The sequence below is a fragment of the Equus przewalskii genome, chromosome 28 (assembly GCF_037783145.1).
Source record: "Equus przewalskii isolate Varuska chromosome 28, EquPr2, whole genome shotgun sequence".
Classification (NCBI taxonomy): domain Eukaryota; kingdom Metazoa; phylum Chordata; class Mammalia; order Perissodactyla; family Equidae; genus Equus; species Equus przewalskii.
Genome location: NC_091858.1, coordinates 31886014 through 31913432, shown reverse-complemented (window position 1 = coordinate 31913432; position 27419 = coordinate 31886014). Strand labels below are relative to the sequence as shown.

Below are 27419 nucleotides of genomic sequence, written 5' to 3'. Positions count from 1 at the left end.
CTTCTAAATTATGTTTTCTTTTATTGAAATTATATGTGAAACTTAGATGTTTTGTTAGATTGGTCTTGACTCCAATAATTTTGCTGAAAGTGGCTGTTAGTTGTAAGAATTTTTCTATCACGTTGCTGAGAGGTGCTATGTGAACAGTCATATCACTGGTCACTACCAAATAGGTTGGGGTTTTATTTGCAAGAGTGAACAGTGCTGCCATTTCTCCTGCCTCATGGCCCTGGCAGTGTGTGCAGCTCAGTGTGGAAAAGCAGCAGACCCTGTGGGTCCTTGTCTGTTCTCTGTCTTTAAAGGCATAAAGTTGGTGAATGACGGTTAAAAAAAATAAAAAATAAAAGCATAAAGTTTACCTTAAATCAAAATTTTTGGTATAAGAACCTACAGTTTTTCAGTAGCCTGTTTTTCTTTTATGGTTAATTTCATCAAGTGCCGAAACTTTGCATATATTAATTTCATCATATTTTCCTCTACAAATCTATACTGTTAGTTTTAATAATAGACTTTCTATTCTTAAGAGTTTATAGCAAGTAAATTTAATGAGGGGACCTTGTTTAGATCATTGTTCACAAAAGCAACAGTAAAACATACATTTTTTACTTATTTAGAAATTTGTGAATGGAAATGGACATTAGAAGATATTAAAGAATTTTCTGAATTTTGGTTATAATGACCTCAAAAAATTTTACTGGTATGTCAATTAGTGCTGTATTATTTATGAGTAACGAATTTCTCGTATTCTGTTTATTAGATATAAATTATTCATGGGAAGAATAACATGATTCCAGGGTTGCAATGATAGAATCCAGCTTCCCCCACCGGCTTACCCACCCACCACGCAGGGTTTAGAATGAGTAATAAAACACTACTAATTGTTGCTGACTACTGAACCTGTTTTAAGTGCACTTAAAGTTCATTTTATTTGCTCTAATTTTGGAAATGTTTCAAATAGTTTAATAAAGAAATATTGAAAGCATTTGTTCATTACTTAGAAATTATGTTTACATTAAATTACTTTAAATCCACTGCCGGTTTCATTTTGGTTAATTCAATTAACACTTGACCCACACATCCACAGGCAAGATTGGGTTGTATGTTTTCCATCAGCACCATCCAGCTGTTCCAGAACCATTTCAGAATCTCCTCCCACTTTTCCCAATTGAACAATGACATGAGTGAAGTGTGCGCCCTGGGTAATGGTTCCTAATTCTAGGAAGAACAGTCAACACATATTTTTAAAAGTCAAAGTTTCCTGTGACATTTTTAAGGATGAAATTTTCTAAGGGAAATTATCTTAACATGGGTCTGTTTTGTGTCAGTTGTATGAGCCTCTGTGCTCCCTTTTTCTGGGGCTCATGGAAAGCCCTCACTCCCAGGTTGTGACGGAAGAAGACTCAGGGAGCTGGTCAGGGTCCTGTGTCCTACTGGTTAGGGGCAGAACTCGAGATCTGAAAGGGTCCAGTCATCTGCCCTCCTGCCCTGCAGCTGTGGACACCCCACAGAACCTGCACGAGCCTCACCTTGTCTGTGTCTGAACCCCAGGATCACCACAACCAAACCTTCCCTAACTCAGCCCGAGTGGGCCCCTGATGAGGGTCAGGAGGGAGGGGGCTCTTCAGACAAATGACTAGCAGGGAGCCAGCCCTGTGTCTGAGATGCCACCAGACTCTGGGCCCCATGCCACCCCCGTTCTTCCCCTGGCCCTTAAGAGGATCGTTAACTCGGACTTGGATACACCAGGCCCCTTGGGCCCCTCTATCCAAACCCCCACTGACAAATCCCCTTCGATGGTGATTTCTTGAAAAGAGGATGCAGATGTGGAGGGAAAATATTTGAATCAATAAAGGAAGACACTCCACTCACAGTCACATGAAAGCCACCCCCAAACATGACGTGCGTACTTGGAGAGTCTCCAGGGAGGCTGGAGGGAGAGGGGAGGTTTGCGATGCCAGATCAAAGACTTTGATTTGCATTTCCATGGGAGAAGGGATCACAAGTGTTTTATAGTCCTCAGGGAATAAGAGAAAGTTGGCAACGATCTTCTGGAGTCAGATTCCTCTTGTCCACCCTCAGCACTGGTTAAACAGCCTAGATGGAGAGATGGCCCACAAACATGGGTCAGGAATGGGCTCTGTGTGCCTGGCGGGTGGCCAGTCATGTAATGTCCCTCTGTTTCCACAGTGTCAGAGTCCAAGACGGAGGAGGAAAGAATTGATGGGGGACTGTGCACAGATCAGGGTGATGGGAGTTGCTCTGGGTCTCTAGTCCAGGGGGCTGTGCAGTTTGGGCCCACAACTTGGGGCCAGTGGTTGCCTCTGGGAGGAGGGGAGGGTGATGCCTGTGGAGGGAGGTGATAGAGTGTGAAGCAGAGACATCTAGCCATCACAGGAACAGAGAGTGGACCTCACGGGAGGCCTGAGAAGGGAAGTTTCAGTTGGTGGGTCCAGGTCACTGGAGCTGCCTGCAGGGGAGAAATGGAGGAATGGGTAAACTGAGGCAGTGGGGTGGTTGAGCACGGGAGAGTCTTGAGACACAGTGACTTGAGGGCTTAGGTATCCAGGAGAGAGCAGGGCAGGCAGGTGAGAGGTAATGGACGAGGGCAGGAGAATTCAGCCTAGTCTAGCTCAAGGAGGGCAGGCCATGGAGGGAAACTGAGGCAAGCGATCACAGAGAGATGAGAAGGGAGCAGTGAGGGACTGGTACTGGTGAAGGAGCTGAGCACCTGGGAACCAAAAGGAAATGGAAGGAAGAGAGGAGAAATGAGGCCTCCAAGGCCAGGGATAAGGAGGAGGGGCTGGGAGGGGCAGTGCAATGGCCAACGCAGGGGGTGAACGGAGGACTAGCAGGCAGAGGGGGAGCCCTTGGGAAGGTCAGCAGATTTGGGGGGAAGGAAAAGGCGGTGACGTGGGCCAGGCAGGGGAATGCAAAGAAACCCTCATAGCTCATGGGGAGAACTGGAGGGAGTGTTTAGATGAGGCTTGTTGGGGTCCTTAAGCGGGAGCATGCTAGTATGAATGGGGAGGAAGGAAATGCAGAAAGATTTTGGGTGAACCAAGGCAAGTAGTAGTGGAGGCAGCACTGAGTAGGGAAGGTGAACCAGGGCTCAGCACCACAGATACATGATTGAGGCAGATGGAGTCATCCTGAGGGAGGGAGCCCACAGGAGCACGGAAGCAGCACGGTCCAGGCCATGGAGAGCTGAGGCTGTGGGGGAGGGCACACAGGCAGAAGGAGGCTGAGCCCCAGTGGGGCTGGGGCACGTGGGGCTGGGTGGGTTTGGGGATGGGGTCAGACGCCCATGCCTGCTCCTGGGAGGACAGGGCCTGAGGGGGCCTGGGAGGGGCACTGAGGCTGCTGAAGTGTCATAAGAAGGGACATGTTTGTGAGTGTGAAGCAAAGTCCGCTGGTGGAAGTTGGGGAGGGGGACGTCCCTGAAAGAGAGGAAGGGAATGTGCAGGTGGGGCCAAAGCTTTAGAGGGGCCAATCCACTGAGGGGAACTGGGGCAGGAGCCAGAGGGTTTGACCTGGGCAGGCAACAGAAAGCAAGTCAGGGAAGGGGAAAATGGGAGGGCAGTGGAGGAAGGAGTGGACGCTGGGCTTCCAATGGGACCCGGTCAGACCTGAGGTGAAGGGTGGGGAGAGGAGGGAGGAAGGGCAGATGGCACTTGGGCCTGGGAGGGGAGGAGGGAACCTAGGGGTGACCGTTATGAGGGCGACCATCCCTGCTGCCCCGGGGAGCACTGAGGCTATAGTTATCTGTTCGTTTCCATATTTTCCAAGCTATCTGCAAAGACTTTTCCTTTTCGTGTGGGCTCCCTGAAGTCTCTGTTCCTTTGATCACATTCAGCTAATGTTGTAACAGAGATTTACTTCAATGCCAGGAACTGAAATACACAATAAATATTTTTTAAAAACTTAAAAACACCAAAACAAATTTAAAAAAGAGAAGATGGAGCTTTCCCAGTCTTTGCAGACTCTCACTGCCCTGGGACAGTCATTGCTGATTCTCCAGGATGCTCTGAGCCATGGGACCATGCAGCAGTGAAAGCTGAGGACTTCTCAGGCCTTCTCTGAGCACACTTGTTGTCTGGACTTGCACATGCTTTCCAATTTCCCCTGAAGACAGAGTCATTTTTGAATGTCCTCATCTCCCAAAGATTTTGAATCTAGCTTCTCAGGACATTAGATGGTTTGTTGTTTGTTTGCACCTGTACTCTCTTGCCCCAGGTGCCTGTGGGTTTGTAGTAACCTGGTAGCTTTCATGAACATTGTCCACCACTTGTTCCTCCTGCAATCTGAGAACAGGAGACAGACAGGACTTAGTCCCCCACGGAGCCCTCAGACAGATAAGAATCCACGTCCACAATAATTGCAAAGGAGGTGTGCTCTTTTGCCATTGGCCAAAATGGCAGCTCAGAGTCAGCTTCCTAGCCTGACTTGAGCTGCTGAAAACTTTCTAGGTCCCTCTGGTAGTGAGGAAGCATCCATGCTGAGCTGGAAAGTGTGGAGAAACTAACCAACTCATCAGAGCAACCACAGAGTTTTCCAAGTTTTCCAGTGAGCCCTGGAATTTTGTGGAATATAAGCCAATTTGGATATGTCTGATGCTTTTCCTGGGGGTTAGACTGTTTTGTGTGTTTTTTTGTTTGTTGGGTTTTTATTTTATTTTTTTGTTTTAAGAAAGCTGGAAGAGGGTAAGTGCCATTCTCATCATTTCATTTCAAGGTCACATGCTCTGAAGATGACTTATGACCACGGATGTTAATGTTGCTCATCTAGCTAAGGTAGTATTTGTCAGGTTACTCCAATGTAAAGTCACTCTTTTCTTTATGTCATAAGTGCATTATATTCTGGAAAGACTTCACTGTGCTTAGAGTTTAAGGAGTAGAGAGTTTTGCTCCATCTCCTTGGTTCTTAATATCTGCATGAATTATCAGGAATTCATCTTCATGGGAGATGTCTACCCACTCCCCACCCCAATTTATTTATACAGTCATTTAGTTAAATCCATATGAACTCTTGGATGTTGACTTTATTCCCTGGGTTATAATGTAACACTATTTTAATTAATTTTTGGCCCAAAATGTTCCAGCATTGGTCCTTGGGAGCTCTTTCATTTGGCTCCTATTTTCCGTTGATGTAACCACATCTGCCTGTGGTTGTCATTGTTGTTGTCGATGTAACACTTCCTTATTTTCTGCAACTACAAGAATCCTCAGGTTCGTCTCACATATTTCCTGCTCCAGAGCTAGAATGAACCTAGAAGGAACATTGTTTATTTTTATTGGCAAATACAATTTTTTTAAAAAAAACCCGAAACCATCGATCTGAATGTGCTCATTGCTACAGGGGAGTGTTTGTTTCTGGGGGTCTCAGCTGATAGCAGGAGGAAATTTATGTGTACCCTAACCTGTGTACTACACCTCAGTGGTATCTATCTATCAATCGATCCATTGATGAATACATAGATATAGACATGGATGCATTTCTACAAGGAATAATCCTCATTCATATGAAGGTAAACATAGCTTAATGGTTCATACCAGTGTCTCCAACTCCAATCCCTTACCACCTGGGTCATCCGAGCCGTCTCCCCTCACTTGCCCCTCTCCAACCATGAGACCACCTGTCTGGGGCTCGCATGCGCCGGGGAACAGCGAGCTCTGAGCGCCCTGCACTGCTCCCAGATCACCGACAGGGGGCGCGCGGACACGCCTTTTCTGACTGGCCCGGGGAGCGCATGCGCACTGCGCCCTGGACCTCGTGGCCGCGTGCACTGGGAGGACCGGGCTTCGTTCACGGCTCCGGACGAGGTGGGGTCGCGTCCACAGTGAGTAAAATCCTGGTTGGGGGCCGGGCCGCTGAGCAGGGAGCTTGGCTGCAGGGTCTCCCGGATTTTTCTCTTGGCCGTCGAGCAGCCCCTTTCATCTTCTGCGCTGTCCCGCGTCTTCTTCCCCCTCCTCCTCCTCCTGCTCCTGCGCCATCTCGACAAGGCTTCTCCGCAAGTCCCTTCCCTGGGTCCCGGCGGGGCGACATCAGGGCGCGGGGGGCACTTTGTACGGATTCGGGATCGCTTCTGGGCAGGAATCTCGATGCAGATTCAGAGAGAGGGAACCGCATGGAGAAGGGAGCGCACGAAATGTCCGACATTCGGTGGAGGGAACCGGGGCCGCGGGAAGGGCCGGTCCCCGGGCGGCGGGAGAACGTTCGCGACTCCGCACGTGCTGCTGTTCCTTCTAGAGGGTAATGTTTCCTAAAGCCAGAGGAGCTGAAAAAGTACTGAAAAACGGAAAAGCAGGTGTATTGAAATTCACAGTATTGTAAATGTCAATATTTTATTTAATCCAAACCACAATTCATCATAATTTCACCTTCCTGGCTCTAAAGGAAGTGGCCTTATCTCTGCTGTATTGACCCAAGTGCTGCTCCGCGTCTGTTGTTCTCAGATTGAAGTGTTACCGTGGGTGACGTTGGCTCGTGGCCCAGTGACAGACTTAGACAATTTGAAGTTAATTTCAGCTACTGAAACGTTTTCTGCAGGACCTCACTGGGACAGATGGTGTGAAAATGCTAAATCTGGGGCCTCCCGGCACGTGGTTCTGTTCCTGCCTCCGCCTCAGCCCCGCGGGGCGCTGGGTTCCCGCCCCTTGCAGACTCGGCACCTGCTCCTCAAGCCACGCGGTGGCGAAATCCCGCGGAAAACCGAGAGATGGCAGGGATGCTCGCTCAGGGCCAGGCTTCCTCGCACACACAAACGTAAATCCAGGACACTCCCAAGTTTGTTAAATTTTTATGAAAAGGAGAGGGTCAGAAAAATACTGATTTTGAAACAAAAGCTTGTACTCAGAATGAAAATATATAGTTTAACATTGCTTCAGAATCAGTTCTTTATTGTGAGATATCTTGAGACACAATTCTAAATTTTATTTTTTTTAAAAAATCAGTTAAAACACACTCTAGTTACACTTAAATCAGTTGTAAATTGTGGCTCAATTATTCTGGGAGGTGTGATATTTATAAACTTCATAGTAGGATTCACAGTCCTCAGGACATAGCTAAAAATCCTTGGAGAGGCTCAGGCAGGGTTGGCTTTCTCTTCCATTGTGTTCAAATATGTGCACTCCAGAACCCTCAGAATGTTCTGATTCTTGAATGTGTCATACGTGGCAGAAGAAACATCTCTCCTTCTCTAGGGCCACATTTTTTTTTAATTTCACGTGTCACCACTGTGTTTCTATCTGAAATGTTTTTTAACAAATTCACAACAAGCTCTGACCTGTTGGTTCAGGGGTGCAGTATAAAGACAATAATTTGTTTTACTTTTAAATGTGAGTTTGACCAGGTTAACCTCATGTGGAGTGGCGGTCAGTGGGGGATGGAGATGGGAAGGTGTTAGTCGAGAGCAGCTTAGGGAATTGAACCAGTTCTCACAACAGTGTACGGACCAGCTGTGTACCCTCCTGAGCCCAGAGCATCGGGAAGAATCGGTGCCCAGGGGCCAATGACAGCCGAGACAGGTCCACAGTACGGCTTTTCAGGTGAAAAGGGGGCTTTACAGCCTTGCAATAATGGCCTGTTCTGATCTGTAAGGGAAAAACAAGGCGTCACTCTGGGTGTAGGAAGTTAACCAAGGCCAAGAACTAGTTAGAGCTGAGCCACGGATAGAACCCATTTTTTGCCTTCCTCTCAGATTTTGTTTTTGCTAGCATTTATATAATAGATTAATTTTTATTGAGATATAATTGCCATATAACATATTAATTTCATGTATACAACATAGTGATTAGATATTTGTATCTATTGTGAAATGATCACCACAGTAAGTTTAGTTAACATCCGTCACCACACAGTTATAAATTTTTTTTCTTGTGATTTGAACTTTCAAGATCTACTCTCTTAACTTTCAAATATGCAATACAGTATTATTAACTAAAGTCACCATGCTGTGCATTACAACCACATGACTTACTTATTTTATGACCAGAAGTTTGTACCTTTTGACTCCCTTCACGCAACTTGCCCACCCTTCCACCTCTGGAAACACCAATCTGTCCTTCTATCTATGAGTTCAGTTTTAGTTTTTATGGTTTTTTTAGATGATCATATGGTATTTGTCTTTGTCTGTCTGACTTATTTCATTTAGCATAATGCCCTGACGAACCATCCTTGTTTTTACAAATGTCAGAATGTCCCTCTTTTTTATGGCTGAATAATGCTGATATATTATATATATATATGTACATATATATATATGTACATATATGTCTCATTTTCTTTATCTCTTCATCCACTGATGGACACTGAGGTTGCTTTGATGTCTTGGCTATTGTAAATAATGTAACAATGAACATGGCGGCACATATATATTTTTTGAGTTAGTGTTTTCATTTCCTTCACATAAATACCCAAAGTAGAATTGCCACATTGAAGCCGACAGCCTGAGACTGTCTTGATAGCTTAGACTCACTTAAAAATAAAGATTAGGGACGGCTCAGTGGTGGAGTGATTAAGTTCACAGACTCTGCTTCCGTGGCCCAGGGTTTGCAGGTATGGGTCCTTGGTGCAGGCCTCCACACTGCTTATCTAGCCATACTGTGGCAGCGTCCCACATAGAAAATACAGGAAGGTTGCCACAGATGTTAGCTCAGAGCCAGTCTTCCTCACCAAAAAATTTAAAAAAAGACTGATCATCTTGCTATAAATTTCCTGCAGAGTTTGCCAGACAGGCCAAAACTTACAAAGTATTCAAAGTTTGCATGGTTTAGAAAACGAACAGGATTTAAGGAATCACTCCATTTTTCCTAATTGGATCTAAATAATTTACTTAGAAATTTTTTTGTTAAACTAGTTATTCCTTGATTAGATATATTTTTTTTTTTAAGATTTTATTTTTTCCTTTTTCTCCCCAAAGCCCCCCGGTACATAGTTTTATATTCTTCATTGTGGGTCCTTCTAGTTGTGGCATGTGGGACGCTGCCTCAACGTGGTTTGATGAGCAGTGCCATGTCCGTGCCCAGGATTCGAACCAACGAAACACTGGGCCGCCTGCTGTGGAGCTCTCGAACTTAACCACTCGGCCACGGGGCCAGCCCCTAGATATATCTTGATTGACATCCAAGGTAAGCAGGATCTGTCCATTGCATTGTAAATGTGCTGAAGTTATCAACTACATCAGAGTGAGTCCAAAAAGAAATGTATGTCTGATTCTAGAGAGAAGGAAGCTCCGAGCTCAGAAGTGTGGTGATAGCAAACTTGCTAACCACACAGTATGACAAGCTTTCCCACCTGCTTAGGTTTTACTGAGTACTGGAGACACTTTCCCCAGTCACATGCATCCTTCTTTATTTGTCAGTGAACTTCAGTTATGATGATGATTATTTAATCTGATTGCAGCAATTTGTAGTCTGTCATTTGAGGCCAGGTTAGGTGATTGTGTGGGTGGAATTCCTTTTTATTCATAATTCATAAATCTTAGTCAAAGAGAAACTTGCCTTATGATTCTAGAAGCAGATGATTTTTCTGTGGTTAGTCTTGGTAAGGAAGAAAAGAACAAACACGTAACTGCAAAGTGAGAAATTAGATGAGTAACATGAAGGAAAAGTAGGGCCCTACTCAAGACAACCAGTTGAGAGGAGAGGCTCACTTAGGTAGTAATTTAAAGAAGGGATCTCGGAAGAAATGGCATTTAATCTCAGACTGAGAGCTAAGGAGTATGGAGTGGTCCTCTGTGGGAGATAGTCAGGTGGAAATGGAGGATGAGATAACAGCAATGCTCAATTGCGTTGTTCTGAAAAGTGGTGTCAAAGATTATAACCCGTGATGTCTAGTGGAACCATTGTCTGATTTTGGAGACTAGAGGGGAAGGATTTTTTATTTGCAAAAGAGTTAATGGCTTCATTTTGAAATATATTTCATTTTATCTGCTTATGATACATAAAAGTGGAGATTATAGCTCAGAAATGAATCTCCATATGAGTGTTTAGATAAGAGTTTAGAGATAACAGTGGAAGAAATTGAAGCCAGTGAAGGGATGTTGTGGGGTTTCCAAGGGAGCATATTGTAAGAGGAGAGAAAAGGGGTGGGGGTGAACCTCCAGATTCCACCAGCGTTGTTTGAGGAGGACGCCTGGAAGGAGCGACTAGAATATTTTAAAGACAGTTAGGAATCTTAGCTGTCAAGAGAGACTTGGGAAAAAGAAAGTTCCCGAAAGGAGATGTTGTGCCAAAACTGCTTTGGTTGCAAGTAAAAGGCTGAGAAACACTCATCAAATTCCATTATGAGGGAATATCTGTGATTTTATCAAGATTTATTAACGTGGAGATCATTAGTTTTATAAGTCAAAGAGCTAGGGAGTGAGAGGAAATTGTAATGAAATACGTGCTGTTTTTCAGGGTCACTTTGAAGGGAAAAGGTCCTGTGGCAGGAACTAGGTGTAAATTGGTTAGAGGAGGGTTTTGTTTCAAGAATGGAAAGATTAAACAATTTTAAGGGGCTGGAGTTGGGGAGGTGACGTGGTTGCTGGTAAAGGAAATTCAGTTGTCATCAATAAGATAGAATATTTGAAGGGATGGGGAGAACCAGATACAGTTGGAGAAGCTGGATTTAGTTAGGAATAGAGATGACTTGTCAGTTTTTACAGGAGAGGATCCACTGACGGGCTGGAATGCAGGCGTAACTGCAGACTTGGTGTTTTAATGAGCTGAAGTAATTCTTCAAATTATCTAGTTCATCTCTGCAGTAGGAAGTGAAGCCATTTTTGTAGAGTGAGGAGAAAGGTGCGGATTTGTGAGATTTGAAAGCACAGGGAATGTTGACATATCCATGGGGCATGGCGGAATGATTTTATTACTAAGCCATAGCAGGATGCCAGATATTTAGAAAAAGCCTTTGGGAGATTAGTGACGCTGTGATTGGACCGGATCAACACCTCATCCTGTGCTTTAATCGGTGCAGCCATGGGAGGGGAGGTGTGTGTAGTCTCCTGGGGTCGGGACGTCTATCAGCCGATGCAGGGAAGCTCTAAGGGCGTGAGAATTGTTGGTCTTGGTGTGTACACGTTGAAGTGAGTGTGTGTTACACTGCTCAAAAAGTGAGGAGAGGTGGGGGCTGATTTTGGAAATTTGGGTCAGTGAACTGGAGGCTCCCATGTAGCAGGAGAACCTGGGCGTGGGGAGTGACTGTGTGGACAGGCTGGAAGGACAAGTTTGTGATGGGGGAGCTCTGGTCATGGATCTGACAGGCGACATAAACAGGTTAAACCTGGTTCTGGTGTCTGCCCTCAACATGAGCACGTTTAGGGACTTGACACAGGCAGAGGTCATCTTAAATTCCAGCCCTGTCAACTTCTCTCCATACATTTTTGTCATATAAATTAGCTTTCTGAACCTAGTGCACCTCACATGTTAAATGTGTAATTAATCCACGAAGGCAGGCCTATTGTGAGTATTAAATGCGATGTGTGTCTGTAAACATATATACGTAAATTCTACTCACAGAGTCTCAGTTAATGCTAGCAGGAATTTTTCTCTTTCCAGGCCCTCAGGGTCAAAGCGTTTTAATATATCCTGTTCTTGATACACGATCAGTGTTTGGTGATGCAGCACATTTAGTTATACACATTGTTTTCGATAGTACACTTTAGAGTTGACAAATTCTTTCATACAGTTAAACTATGAAATGCAAAGATAATCTTGTTGATAAAAATAACTAGAACTCCGGACACCGTTTCACTGCCATATCCCAAGGAGTCAATAAATTTGCTCCAAAGCTAAACCCCTTCATTGTGTATTTTATGAGCTTATCTGTCCTACGAGGGTTGTGCATCCCAACAGTAGGGTTATGACATTCACACGCCTGCTGCTTTCCTGTGCAAGGGGTTGTATGTGCTAGACTTGAGTGATGAGTCGCTGAACACTTGAGCAAAGGATGGGTCTTTGAATTGTTCCAGCCCAAATTAAAGAGATTTCAAAGTTGCTTGGCCACATGTGCAAGGCCGTGAGGTATACAGCTGGGGTTGAGTCACTAACCTTGCCTGAATCCCACATTTGGAGGAGCCAAGATGACTGAGGGCAAGTGTACCCTTAGGGTTAGGACAGAGTACAGGAGAGTGAGTATGGGGCAATAATGAGCCAAGATGGATGCTGGAAAACAATGCTCATGGACCTCACCCAGAATTATAAAATCAGAAATTCAAGAATGGTACCTGGATTATGGATATAAGAAATATAAGAATCTCCATGTGACAGGAGTCAGGTTCTCCTAGGATTTGGTGCCAAGGATGGAATTAAATAATACTTCTGAATACCAGATCTAATTAAACTATAAAGCCCTGTACTTTTGTTATCTCTAGAATGGGGATATTAATATATTCTTCGTGAGCATCAACAGCCAAAGGCTTCTTATTCTTGACCCTCGGAGAGGAGAGCCCCTCTCCCCCATTTGTCCTTGTTCACTCTGCAGGAACGTGTGGGTTGACTATAGGGGGTCACTGCAGTGTGAAGGTTTGCAGATTCAAGATGGGCATATCTAGGAATGCTGGAAAAGATAAGAGTCTCGTGGATTCTCTCTCTTTCCTCAGCTTTTCCTGCTTATTTGTGGGACTGTCTCTTGGTGAGAATACACAGGAAGACAGGGGGCAACTGAGCTGCAGAGAATGCAACAACAGGTGAGTAGGACTCGTGCTTTCTCGTGAATCGATACGTGTTTTTCAAGGGGATGAGCAGATTTCTCTTCCTGGCCTGGATCTCCCGTGTGCCTCCATGAAATATTAGTGCCAGTCACATTTCATCAGGACTCAGAGACTGATCAAGAAATAACCCCCTACCAGTATTTACACTACTTTATTGCAGTTCCCATGTCCTTAAGGATGTCCTTGCAGAAAAGGCGAAAAGTCATTTCTTCTCATCCGTCCCATGGCCTTAATTGGTAAATAACTCACTTGTTGACCCTGTTGGTGTCTGCAGTGGACTTAGGCAGGTGGTGAGCATGGGTGATAGAGATGAGTAAGAGCAGAAGTCCACGGTCCTCAAGAGAGGGAGGTGTGTCTTCAGGTGAGGTCAGACCATCCAGTGTTTCGGATGCTGCAGAGGAGGGCCGGGCAGCATTGAGGTGGGGGTCCGGGAGCAGGAGAGCAATGAGGATTCATTTATTTACTTCCCCAATTTTAAACTTACTAAAATGGTTATAGAATATACTTGAACGTTTTAATAAGTTAAAAGAAGAAAAACTTCTCCTTACCACTGTTGTCCCCAACAACCCAGTTTCCCTCTTTGTAATTAAACTTTGTTCAAATTTGGAAATGGAAAGAAATGTCTGGTGAGTATTGCTTTTTTAACTTTGGCTGTGCCTTGAGGAGGAGGAGTATAATTGGATAAATCCTGAGGTCCTGTAGCAATATTTGAAGGACTGGAAAGATCAGGTTCAGTTGAGAAGCTTCTGTTATCCATGAGCATATAGAGAGGGTGATGATACAGGAGAGGTAACGACACCCAGTGCTGGAGGTCCCAGAGGAAACTGAATGCAAAGCCTTAGTGCAGGAGTGTCAGCTAGGACATTCCTCATGCACAGTGGTCTCTGGGCCCCCTGAGGTTTGCTTCTGAGCTGCATGTCTTATGGCTCATCATGAACATGTGAGTGATGCAGAGATGAGAGAGGCCCCAGCTGCTTATCCGAATTCTGCAGGAGGCCTGTTCAGTGCTGCAGAAGGGTGTGCATTGCTGTGGCCAGGCTGTTTCCCACCACACCTCATGAGATAACCGTTCATAATGAGGTTATGTTTTCAGAGTTTGTTTACATCTCTGTGAACACGTGTGAAAGAGACGTGACGTGTCAGCACAGAGAAACATTGACTCGAACCCCAAACAGGTTTGAGCTTTCCATGTGTGCGGCAGCCATCCCCAGCACTATCTTGTCCAGCATACTCCTGTGGCCCTTGGCAGGAACGTCCTGGCTGAATCGAAGTTTCCATGGTGTTTTAGGAACCAGTGACCTTCAAGGACATAGCCATAGACTTCACCCAGGAAGAGTGGGCGCTGCTGGACCCATCCCAGCGAAAGCTGTACAGAGACGTGATGCTGGAGAACATCAGTCATCTGGTCTCTGTGGGTGAGTGTGTCGACAAAGATTTGTTTACTCCACAAGAATCCAGAACAGCTCCCACATGCCCCCTCCCCTCTCAGTCCTCATTCGGATCTTGTCATGGTTATTACAACCACTTGGCGGTAATTTTTTAATTTATTCCTTTATTTACTTATACCTGTTTTGTCACCAGAAAAAAAGAGTTTTCCTGACCACTCTTCCATGTCTGTCTTGCTTCTTCATCTCTAACACCCAGGACTGTGCTGGGAATTCAATGAATATCTTTAAACGAATGAATGAAAGTATTAAATATTTACTAAATAACTCTTCTGCTCTATACACGTACATGGTAGTTAAAAATTTATTCATGAAAATTATACCAGTTATCTATTTCCAAATAGATATTAGATTGTTTTGGTGGCATTTCTGTGTTTTGAATTTTTTTTAAATGAAGTTCAGCCTACTGTGGGAACATTTAATTTCTCCTCTGTTGATAACCCTGAGGATTCTTCACTCTGTCTTTGACTTTGGGCCTGCACGTCAGCAGCAAGAAAGTGTCCCCATGTTGTCACGTGCCATGTTGTTCTTTCTGCCCTGCTGAAGGACCTTCAATGTTGTCACTGTTCAGGGTGCTCTTCTCTGGGCTGTCCTTCAGTGGTCACCTTGCTGTTCCTCAACATTCTACCCTAAAATTAAAGAACATGCATGGTTCTCAGCACAGAATCCAGAACTAATGTACCGTTTTGCCCTGCAAACAGGGTATGAACTCCGCAAATCAGATGTGATTTCTGAGCTGGAGCAAGGGAAGGAGCTGTGGAGGGAAGAAAAAGGATTTCCTCAAGGCCTGAGTCCAGGTGAGCTCCAGGCTCCTGTGTTCATTACCAGGAAGATCTGACACTGAGAGAGCAGGACCTGGGAAATGTCAGCCACACATTTCCTGGAGTGACTTATATTTTCAGAAAAGTGGTCGAGGCCACTGGGGCCATTGCTCTCTTCCTGGGCCTGTTCTTCCTCTTGCCCTCAGAAAAGGAACAGTCCCATCCCCTTGGAGATAAAGCTTCACCTGTGTGCTTTGTCCTGTTCACTTCTCTTTGACACTGTTTCTATTTACCTTACTGATGACCAATCTTGATTGTATTTTTTATCTTATTTCAATCCTGAAAATACATTCTCATGTTCATTTTCCTGGCATGTGTTCTATTCAGTGATGTCTTCCTCCTCTTCCCATCCTTTTCCTGTGTAAGGGGCAGGGTTGGAAACGTATCCACACAGGCCTGGCACGTGTTCAACAGTTTTCTCCCTCTTATGCCACACTAGCAATTTATATGTTTTACATTATTTTAGACAGGAAAAATGGCCTTATAAAAGAAGAAACGACATCTGTACAAGATACCTGCAAGAAGGACCCATCTAATGCACGTCAGTGGTAAGTTTCAGGGGAAGAAACCCTCCTTCTCCACATTAAAGACATGGGACCTGAAAGATCGTAGAATGCAGCACAATCACATGACCGTAATTTCACTTGGGAGTAAATGCTGTCCAGCAAAAGGTTTGGGGCCATTTAAATTTAGGGAAAATATTAACGTGTGCTCAAACCAAAACCTCAGTTCTTACAAAAGGACAATGACATAAACATGGTGCTTACATCTAATGTTTGAAACTAATGAAATCTTTAAAATAAATCTGATAGCTCTGCAGTTGAGATGTTATGAAAGGAGAAATCTCTTTGCATTTTTGAAAATAGGATACTTTGCATATGTAAGTAATGTGGGGAAGATTTTAACAGGGAGTATTCACTGCATGATCAAATTAGAAGTCATGTGTAGAGAAAGAGTAAATGAATGTAGGTGAGAAATTCTTTAACAGCCTGTCGTCTCCTTCGATCAGCAGAGATTTCACCCTGGAGAGGATGCCTATGAATGTAATGAGTGTGGGGAAGTTTTCACTTATAGATTCACAGTGACTCAGCATGTGTTAAATCACATGGGGAAAAAACCCTATAAATGTGATGAGTGTGGGAAAGAATTCCAGCAGAGCACTCAGCTTTCTATACACAACAGGACACATACTGCAGAAAAACCCTGTAAATGTAATGAATATGGGAAATGCTTCAGCCAAAATGCTAACTTATAGTCAAACCAAAGAAGTTACATGGGAGAGAAACTTTATAAATGTAATGAATGTGGAAACACTTCAGCCAGAGCAGTAATTTGCATTCATACCAAAGAACTCACACAGGGGACAAACCCTATAAATGTAGTGAGTGTGGGAAAGAATTTCATACGAGCACTCAGCTTTGTATACACCAGAGAACACACACTGGAGAGAAACCCTATAAATGTGATGAATGTGGGAAACTCTTCAGCCAAGATGCTAACTTACATTCACACAAAAGGAGTGACATGGGAGAGAAATCCTGCATGTTTAATAAATGTGGAAAAGCATTCTCTCATCCTTCGTCCTTTAGTCAACATAAGAGAATTCACACTGGAGAGAAACCACAGACAGCATGAGAGAGTTCACACTAGAGAGGAACACTATATATGAAATGAATGTGGCCAGAATTCCAGACACATGTCTTACCCTTTACTTAAAGAAAACAGTCACATTGAATGGAAAATCCTTCAGTCCATTCTCTGACCTTAGTTGATGTGAGAGAACCGACATTATAAATGTAACGAAAAGCCATCTTCATCCTCAGCTCTAATGTGAATATACACCAGAGGAGTCACACAGGGGAGAAATTGTGTCTGCAGTCAGTGTGGAAATGCCTGAATTTATAATCTGTCCTTTAAAGTAACGTGAGCAAAGTCTACAGTGGAGACTACAAAACAAATTCTGTGGAGCATCCTTTAACCTGCACTTCATCCAAATATTCAGAATTTTGCCAAATGACCTATTATGAACAATGTAAGATGAAAATGTATGTTTTTGCTGTGATCTGGGAATGATTAGTGAAGCATTTGTAACAAGTAATAAAAATAGATTAGATTATTTCAATAGATTACTACTTGTAATCATATACACAGTAAAATTTCTTCCTCAAAAGTCTAATAGGTTGTTCAATTAATATTTTAATTAAGCTCTAAACATAATTACAGATACTTGGGTCAATCATTAAATAACCTAAATAAACTGAAACATCGTAATACCACATAATGTGATTTAACTATTAGAGTTGTGTTTAAAAAGGTTATATGTGGTAAAAATAATACAGGCATGGAAGAATAAACACATTGTTTGTAAATAAATCCTATGTTAAAATATTACTCCTTTCCTTGAAATGTCAAACCCGTCCACCTTCTTCCATCTGCACTGCCAGCATCATTCCTGTCTTGAACAGGTCGGGGAGAAGGGAGAGGGGGTGGGAGGCCAGGAGACTGGTGCTGAGTTGGGGTGGGAAGAACACCAGCAGAGGGAGAAGTGAGTACAAGTGGGTCAGGGGGGAACTGTGCCCAGGGACACGGCTGACATCTGAGGCACAAGGCATCACTGGAGCAGGGACAGATTGAAGGGAGCATTCGGTGACCTCAGGGGTTGACAAAAGAGAGAGGAGGGAGAGGCATAAGGAGGCAAGTCACTTAATGAGACTTCAGAAGGGGGCATCTGGAGGTAGGCTCCAGGTCGTGGAGAGGCCAAGCCACTGGAAATGACCTGAGCAGGGGAGGCACAGGAAGTGTGTGTGGTGTGTGTAGACATGTGTGTATATGTCTTCTTCCTAACCCTGTCTACTGAATGGGCCTAAAAGCCATGACACCTCAGTCACAGTGGCAAATACCACTCAAATCTTGGCTTTTAAATTTCATCCCTCAATAATGGGAACCAGGCTTCCAGGGAGAAAGGGTAGATTGAGGCAGGCACAGACAAGATTGCTGTTTGGGGGGTGGGTAGTGGAAGTTGTGTCTAAAGTATCCTTTGCTGGAAAGTAAGGAAATACTCACAAAAAAGGGTGGGGGGGCAGGTGAAAAGGAAAAAGGAGGCAGAATGAAGGGGCTGCCATGGCCATATTTGGGACAAATTTATCATCAAAATGAAAAATGACAATAGTGCATTTCAGCACATTGAATAATATAGTCTGAGGGATCTACTGTGAGTAAATTACCATATTCATACACACACGCATACATGCCTTCATGTGAGGAGGGAAATGAAACACACTCCCTGACAGTAGAATAGCAACTAAATATGCAAAAGGAATGCTAGGGAAACTCACCATTTGAAACTACCATAGTGAAAAAGGTCAGCAGTGAAGGTATTAGGCAAACGCCACTTTAAGCGTGTAATTCGAGTTTTCACCATCAGTGGAAAAAATTGACATGATAATGAAAAACAGTGACATCACGTGGCTCCTAATGCAAATCACTGAGAAAGAGCAAACATCATTGTGTAGTGTTCCTGAAAAAATACAAAAAACCCACCCCAACAGGAACTAAATCTCATCATAAGAAAACAGAAAGAAACACCATTTGGAGGAATTCCAGAAAGCAACTGGAATTGTATCATACTGTACAAAAATGATGATTTCGTGAAAGACAGACAAAAACTCTCCTGTAACACAGGAAACTAGCAAGATATGACAACTAAAAGCAATATGTGACCCAAGATTGAATCATGGACAATGGGAAATTAAACAATAGCATTTACGATAACACAAAAAGAATAAAATGCTTAATATTTCTAACATAACAGGCAGATTTGTACATTAAAAACTACAAAATATTTTGAGACAAGTGAAAGATGCCCTAAAAAAGGAAATACCTAAATGCCCTGAATAAAGAAAAGTGATTATCGATTGGGAGACTTAATATTAAGATGACAATACTCTCAAGTTGATCTACAGATTCAGTGTAATCCTGATCAAAACCCCAGGCGACATTTTTGGGGAGATTAACAAGCTGACCATAAAATTCATGAGAAAATGCAAGGACCCAGAATAAATAAAACCACCTTGAAAGGAAAAATAAATTGAGTACTCACATTTCTAGTTTCAGATCTTACTACAAAGCTACATAATCAAGACTCGGTGGTACTGGCATGAGAATAGACTTACAGATTAATGGAATAGAATTGAGAGTTCAGAAACAAATCCTCATATTCATGGTCAATTTATGGTTGATGGTGCTAAGAAGATTCAATGGGAGATACAATGGACTTTTCGACAAAATGATACTGGAACAACTGGGCATCCACATGCAAAGGAAAGAAACTGTACATCTACCTAACATCATATACAAAAAAATAAATGTCAAATGGATAAAATATCTAAATATAAGAGCTAGTATTACAAAGCTCTTAGAAGAAAACAAAGACTTAAATATTTGTGTCCTTGAATTAGACAATGGTTTCTTAGATATGACATTAAAAGCACATGCAACCAAAGAAAAATATTGGTAAACTGGGCTTCATCAAGATAAAAATGTTTGTGCTTCAAAGGACACTCAAGAAAGTTGAAAGACAGCCCACACAATGGGAGAATGTAACTGCAATCATATATCTGAAGTGTAGTATCCAGAATACGTGAAGGATTCCTACAACTAAAAAATTTTTAAAAATCTAAATTAAAAATGGGCAAAAATTTTGAATAGATACTTACCCAAGTAAGATATAACAATGACCAAAAAGATACTCAAAATCATTAGTCATTAGGGAGATTCAAATCAGAACTACAGTGTGGTGCCACTTCATCGCCACTAGGATGACGGTAGATGGTAAGCGTCTGAGAGAATGTGGAAAAGGGGAACTCTTGTTCACTACAGTTAGGAATGTAAAATGGTGCAGCTATTTTGGACAGCAGTTTGGCAGTCCCTCAAAAAGGTAAACATTGAGTTACCATACATTCAGCAATTCCATTTCTCCTGATGTATCCATAAATGAAAATATGTGTTCACCCAAAAATGTATGCATGAGTGTTCTTAGTAGCATTTTTCATAATAGCCAAAAATTGGAAACAATCCAGGTGTCCATGAAATGATGAGTGAATTAACAAAATGTTCCATATTCATACAATGAAATATTATTCAGCTATTAAAAAAGAATGAAGTGTTAAATAGGATCCTGTATTGATGACCCTTGAAAGCGTTGTATTAAGTGAAAGATGGCAGGCACAAAAATACATATTGTGTGATTCAGGTTCTATGAAATCTCCAGAGTAGGCGAGTCTACAGAGACAGAAAATGGATTCATGATTTCCGGCGACTGGGGGGAGGGGGCAATGGGGACTGACTGACAGTGGATGCGGGGATTAATTTTGGGGTGATAAAAGTGTTCTGTAATTAGTGTGGATGGTCGCACAGCCAGTGAATATACCAAAAAAAAAAAAAGAGAGAGAGAGAAACAACCTTGAACACTGAATTTCACAGTTTAAAGGTGAATTTTATGGCATGTGAATTGTATATTAATTGAAAAAGAAGATGACACCCACTAAAGAACTAGAAACCTGGCAGTGGAGAAATGCCCAGTAATGGGAGAGATGTCAAAGATGAGAGAGTCAGACAGGATTCAAGAAGTCCCCTTGGCTGCAATAATAAGCAGTGGAGTCCTGAGGTTCCCCGTGGACTTGAGGCCCAGGAGTCTCAAGGCAACAGTGTTGGACCTGTCTGCATCCAGGCCTCCCTCCTGATTTTAGGAGCGTGTTCCAGTAGCTCCCTGAAGACTTAGTTCTCTCGTTCTTGAAGCCATTGTTTCTCACTTTGCTCCAGGTGGTTAGGGGTTCCTCCTCAGAAATTAGAAGAAATTAGTTAAATAGAGGAGAAGCCCTGAGCCCCTCTCATTGGCCCCTTGCCTTTGGATCTTGGCAGTGGTGGGACCCAGCACCAGAGAGGAAGGACCATGATGTCACGAGGACTGGGATTTGGGAGGAAAAAGTTCAAAGCGTTGGCGTCTTTTATGTGATTTGCTACCAGGTGTAGGGACAGTCACAACACACTTAACCGCTGGTTTCTTGTGGAAGGTGCGCTTCTAATTCTGCAGAAATATATTATGGGCACCAGCAGAGTCTGTGTGACGGTTTGATACAAATGTGCCTCACTGACCATCTGTCACCTCAACCAGGAGCTTCCGCCTCAGGGTTCCCTTTCCTGTCCACATTAGAACCCCATCCCGACTCCGTGGGTGCAGTTGGATTGCTGCTGACTTGAGGTCAGGCAGAGGACCTAACAGAGCCTGTGGATGGGGAGTGAAGACCCCTGAGCAGGGTCCACAGCCCCAGAAGAGCCCAGTTTCCTCAATCTCCCAACACAGTGATGGCATTTTCACCTGCCTCCCTGACCAGGGCCTCAGAGGACGGGGAGCAGAGGGACAGACAACAGCCACAATCAGCTTCTCTTTGCTCCAGTCACGCCAGGGCTCCAAGGAATCGTGGCATATTCTCTTCCCTGTCCCACATTCCCTTCCCACCACTCACACACATGTGCACAACCACCAGTGTGTCCTGGCTCCACAGGAACCTGCCGCCTCCAACCAGCGTGTGGTACGTGTGTGTCGGTCTATGAGTCAGTCCTCACTGGGGCTTTCAGCACAGCTTATTGACCTGTATTTGAAATTATGTTGAAAAGTTGAGAATGCATATTCAGGTTTATAGAGTAAAATTCTATCTGTCTTTATACACATGCATACCTTCATATTTTGTATAATACACCTGTCCGTGACCTCCAGCTAAAGACTGTCAGGAACATGCCTGTAATTGAACAATTGGATTTAGTGCTCTTTTCATCAAGAGACGGATGTCACAGTGGGACTTCAGACATTTCAGTAAGAAGGTGCCAGAAGGACCTTATAGGACTTGCACTTTTGTTAGTTGATTTTAGGGGTGGGTTGAAAGAAGCTGGATCTCATCCAGATTGTTTGCTGTCAGGAAGCAGGATAATTCTCTGACTTGTCTTATGGCGTCGTGTCTCTAAGGAGGTCTGACTGGAACAGGACCACAGCCACAATTTGTAAAGAGGCAGCAGTCACTCACATAGGCTAGGAGGGGGCGGTTGGTATTTTGTGGCTTGGATAATGTCTGCATTTTGTCTGTGTCCAGACGTGATAATGGGGTGGAACTGCTTTTGTCTTTATCCCTCATGGTCATATAAGGGCCTTGAGTGATGTCGATGTTCTCTGGAATGGGATCTGTTCACCGGGAGAACCGTGACCCAGCTGCGGGTCCCTCACCAGCTTGTGGTCTTTTCTCCTCTCATACAATTCAGAGAGAAGTAGGGGCAGAAGATGAGCTGGAGCATTCAAGGTGTCTGTACTGGATTCTAGGTCTGACGGAAAAACAGAAGGAAATAAAAACCTGATAGAAAATAACGGAGCCACAGTGAGCCTGACTGAAGGAGGCTCTCCTGATGTTGGTTCCTCACCTGTCCTTGCATCAGGACCAGATGTCGGTTTCCTCTGAAACTGCCGGCTCTGCTCCCAGCCCACTCCCGTACGCATTGCAACCAGCTCAGCCCCAGAAACTGCTTAAATGCCAGCCCTGCAGGATTTAGGGCTGATGGGTATTGAGCCCCCCTCACTGCCAGATGCCAGCTTGGAGAGGGTGAGCTGTGACCCCACGTTCATGTGCTAGAGTGACTACCCTTGGTCATATTTGGGAACATTCCAAATAATAGGAGAAACTACCAGTTATAAAATAAATAAGTCCTGGGCTGTAATATACAGCATGGTGACTATAGTTAAAAATGCTGTATTGTATATTTGAAAGTTGCTAAAAGAGGAGATCTTAACATTTCTCATCACAAGAAAAAAAAAATTTTAACTGTATGGTGATGGATGTTAAATAGACTTATTGTGGTGATCATTTCGCAGTGTATACAAATATCGAATCATATGGTATACCTGGAACTAATGTAATGTTATATGTCAACTACATCTCAATAAAAAATAAATGAATTGATAAAAAATAGAAATTTCTACCATGAAAATAATTTTTTATGGGACATTGATGGCAGTGAAAAACCAGTTGAAATAAAAACAAAAAAAATCTTTGCCTTTTAGTCTGAAAATAAATGTGTAAACTGTACAGGCTGTAACACAAGGAAATGGCACTGTGCACACTGGACCCAACAGAGCAGGGCGCCTGTGCAGGTGTGCGTGTGGGCACATCCACTCCACTGCTCCGGGTGCTACGCTGACACGAGTCACTCACCTGAGCTCAGTGGGCTGAATCCCCTAGAGAGAATGGTCTCAGGGGTTTACAGTTTATCCTCATGAAGTTATTTTTATTCCTGCTTCTTGGGGATCAGTGGTAATTTTCTCCTTCAGAAGGCCAAACCTAATTCTATTTCCCAAACTTACTTCTTTAGCTTTTTAATTTTTTTTTCTGCTTCTTTCTCCCCAAATCCCCCCAGTACATAGTTGTATATTTTAGTTGTGGGTCCTTCTAGTTGTGGCATGTGGGACGCCGCCTCAACATGGCCTAATGAGTGGTGTCATGTCCGCACCCAGGATCTGAACCCTGGGCCGCCGAAGTGGAGCATGCGGACTTAACCCCTCTGCCACGGGGCCAGCCCCTAGCTTCTTAATTTGATTAAGGAGAAAAATAACAAGGAAAGATGGGAGTAATTACTAAATGCTATTGAATGACCCCTATAGCAGAATGCTGGAACATGATACTATTTTGTTATTGCCACTATTAAATCTCAATTATCATATTTCAAGTGTATATTAAAAGTTGATTTTATGGGGCTGGCCCCGTGGCCGAGTGGTTAAGTTTGCGCGCTCCACTGCAGGCGGCCCAGTGTTTCATTGGTTCGAATCCTGGACGCGGACATGGCACTGCTCATCAAACCACGCTGAGGCGGCATCCCACATGCCACAACTAGAAGGACCCACAACGAAGAATATACAACTATGTACCGGGGGGCTTTGGGGAGAAAAAGGAAAAAATAAAATCTTTAAAAAAAAAAAAGTTGATTTTAGAAGTCTGTTACAGCTTCTTTTAGAGAACCAGTGTCATGGAAAAATATAAATGTGTCTCTTAAATTATGTATGATGGCCATTGCTGATTCATCTGATAGTATGTGAATTCTTATGTTCCCGGCATGTAAAGAATAAAATGTCTATTTTAAACTCTATCTTAGGGTCTGTCATCTAGCAACATTTCACGCTGGCTTCATTCACACACTACAGAACTATGAATGTTCAGGGAAACTTTTCCAAACAATTGAAATTGAAAAATTATGTAAAATGAAAAGTATACATTGAAATGTAACCAATTATTATGAAATTTAAAGTCAATAGTATTAACAGAACAAATATTTTTATGGCCCAGGATGAATGCTGCAGATTATTAGTCTTGTTGACAGTAACTTGAATATTCAAATAAAGTACTCTTTACCAAGAAATGATCTATTTAAGTATGCCGTAGTGTGAATCACTTACTTCAAATGTGAACATTAACCAATCTTAGGAACTCTTCATAAATATAAAATGAATAATAACGATTTTATTATGTGGAAAGTGAAAGAACATTAAAATTATAACTTCAGGTGACTCATTCTTTTGCAAATATACGCTTTTTAAAAAGCCAGTCAGCACAGAGGATTTTTGGGCAGTGAAACCTCTGTATGATACTAGAATGATGGATACCTGTCATTACCCATTTGTCCAGATCCACAGGATGTAGCAGCAAGAGTGAGCCCTCAGGTAAACCGTGCAACCTGGGTGATCATGATGTGTCCGTGTGGGTTCACCCTTAGTAAAGATGTACCTTCTGGTGAGGAATGTTGATAATGGGGAGGCTGTGCATGTGTGGGGGCAGGAGGTATGGGAAATCTCTGTTACCTTCCTCTCAGTTTTGTTGTAAACCTAAAACTGCTCTAAAAAAATTGTCTTAAAAAAATAGTTAACCTGAAAACACCAACATTTTAAGAAACACCACTTTATTTCTTGGCCTAACAATACCTCACATAACTTCTGTGTAAGTATTACTGAGAAACTTAGCAAGCATTCCATTACAATTTTGTTGACATTATGTATTTTATCAAGTTCCAACACAATCCTAGTAATGTAAAGTAGAATATATTAATACTACTTCATAAGTTCATATTAATAAAATAGAATTACTTTTAACAATTATTGCATAACTCAATAGTATAAGCACAATTATATAAATAATGTTAGTGATACTGAAATTTATGTTGACTATTATAATTTAAAGTTAATGTTTTCATTAATTACCCTGTCATCAATATTGTAATTATGTTATTTAAAGTCATCCCTCTGTTTTAATATTAGACATTTTAGCACAGTTTGCTTCCAACAAGATCTTCTCATTGGTTTTCTTTCAAATTCCAGACAGGACTGCAGCCGACCTGCCACGGAAACTGCTGTTCTGGAGTCTGAGGCTCTCACCGCCTGGGTGCTGCAGGAAGAAACGTACCTTGTTTTCACCTCAGTCATATTTGACTTCCAATATTTTCATTAAAACAATTTTTAAAATGTGAAAATCCCTGAGAATATTCTCTTCATTAAACACGGTGGAAAAGGGTGCAGATGAAGCAGAGTCCTCCGTCAGCCCAGGGGTGCTTTTCGGAACCCTTGCGTCTGCCTGTGACCATGAGTCGCCAGTGGTGACGTCTCTCTGGGCTGCTGTTTTCCCCAGAGAAGAGCTGTGCCATTTGTCCTCAGGAGCTACAGAGACTGAGTAAGGATGCCCTTGAATTTAGATGTTAACAGTGACGTTCATCTTCTGCGTAGAGCGCAGTTATCACCCAGAGGTTGCTTTTCCATGTGGAAGAGACTGGGAACTGGTTGACTGTTCTCCCCACTGCAGTTCAGGCTCATTGACTCCTGGGACGTGACTGGGTTCCGGGCCCTGTAAGGAGGAGAGCCACTGAGCAGTGGATAACGGGAGACTACCGTCGTGAGGGGCGTCCTTTCTGAGTGGGCGACGCTAGACCCAGTTTAGAGACAGTTCTACTTGTCACTCAACATCTTCTTTATTTAAGAATCTCCAGATCTGACACATGTCTTGCAGAGGAAATTCTCAAAGGATATGAGGACCTGCTTTCTTACCTGGGAGGATTTGTCTGTGTCACTGCACTGCGAGGTAATGGAACCCACCACCATGGGTAGGAAAAGTCGGTTGCCATCTGTGATCTGAGGACGCAGAGCTAGGGGCCAGGGATGGTCACGTGCACATTAATGAAAGTGCTACAACAAGAATGCAGATTATCTGTTAGACCAGTAGTCTTAACGTGTCATTGGTAAGTTGACAAATCAGCTAGTCTTCAGGGTGCCCCGCCCCCATCCTCCACGGCCTCTGCTGCAGGGCTGAGGGAAGATGGACCTGGCCGCTGAGAGGAGGAGACAAGACACCCTCAGTGAGGACCCCTGCGGTGCCACAGCTCTGAGGCTGCCCACTCTGCTTGGACCCTTTGCTGGTAAACTAACCACATTTTACAGGGATATTAAAGCAGCAATGACACGGAAAATGGTTTTCATTCTCTTTGTGGAAAACAACAGTCCGCGGCCTCCCCAGGAACATGCCGCGAAACCTTGAAACAAGGCTCCCCACACAAGTTCACGGGATGGGCGCTGGGAGAACGGTTTTGTTTTATTGCTCTTATGTGAGCAGCTGCCTTTAAAAAATGTTTTAAGATGCTATATGGCAACACTGGGAAGATGTTCTCCTTTAAAATTCTTCTGTGTTTTTGTTCTGGAGATGAAATGACTGGATTTAACTTTTTATATGACCATGTCCATCTATGAGAGGTTACAAAATAGTTCTGGAAAAGACTGAGGAGTGACATGAGCAAGACACAGAGGGCTAGGGGGACCCAATGCTCAACTAACTCACAAAAACAAAAAGCAAACTACAAACTAAGGATCACTGTTAATAACCAAATTCTTTGATTGCATTTATATTTACAGTACATTTTTTAAATTCTATGAGAACTGATTAAAAAAATCTATAATCTAATTTATCTTCTAATTTTTAACCTTCTTTAGAGTCTTTCTTTCTCCAACTCTTGAAAATCTTCAAATAATTCTGTTACTATTTGAGTAAAAGGGAATTTTAATAATAAAAGCATAATTTAAAATGGATTGTTTTTATTAAAAATAATCCTCTAAATGGAGTGTAACCTTTAGAGACACCATATGTCACTCTGCACCTTGAAACCAGTCCTATTATTTCACTACCACAAAGGCAAGAGCTCACTGCTTTGGCTCAGCATGAAGGTGTCTCAGTTATCTGGACAATTACCGACGGCAAACTGGAACCAAGAACAGCGACTCGAATGAACATATATAAGGAGAAAGTGAACTTTATTAAAGAACATAGTGTCCCTTTTAAAATAACATTAAGGCCGGTGAGCTCATCCTTGTCCCTTCCTTGTTAGGAGAAG

At 43.1% G+C, this 27419-nt stretch overlaps 1 protein-coding gene and 1 long non-coding RNA gene across 7 annotated transcripts; one reads left to right on the top strand and one right to left on the bottom strand.

Annotated features, from left to right (window-relative positions):
• Positions 1-5733: 5733 nt before the first annotated feature.
• Positions 5734-25559, top strand: LOC103544937 (zinc finger protein 705A-like). 6 transcript variants are annotated; one of them, XM_070598148.1, is made up of 6 exons: positions 5734-5836; positions 12584-12670; positions 13983-14109; positions 14841-14936; positions 15427-15508; positions 25366-25559. In XM_070598148.1, coding segments are annotated over exons 2-6 (318 nt in total). In that variant the 5' UTR covers positions 5734-5836; positions 12584-12658; the 3' UTR covers positions 25367-25559. The 6 variants fall into 6 exon arrangements, with proteins under 6 accessions (XP_070454249.1, XP_070454246.1, XP_070454250.1 ...); XM_070598145.1 differs by lacking the exon at positions 25366-25559 and adding an exon at positions 16784-17348; XM_070598149.1 differs by having other exon boundaries at positions 5741-5819; positions 25366-25557.
• Positions 24934-26355, bottom strand: LOC139080018 (uncharacterized). The gene is made up of 2 exons (XR_011534128.1): positions 26086-26355; positions 24934-25885 (listed from the first exon to the last, which is right to left on the bottom strand). It is a non-coding gene; the product is annotated as an uncharacterized lncRNA (long non-coding RNA).
• Positions 26356-27419: the final 1064 nt, after the last annotated feature.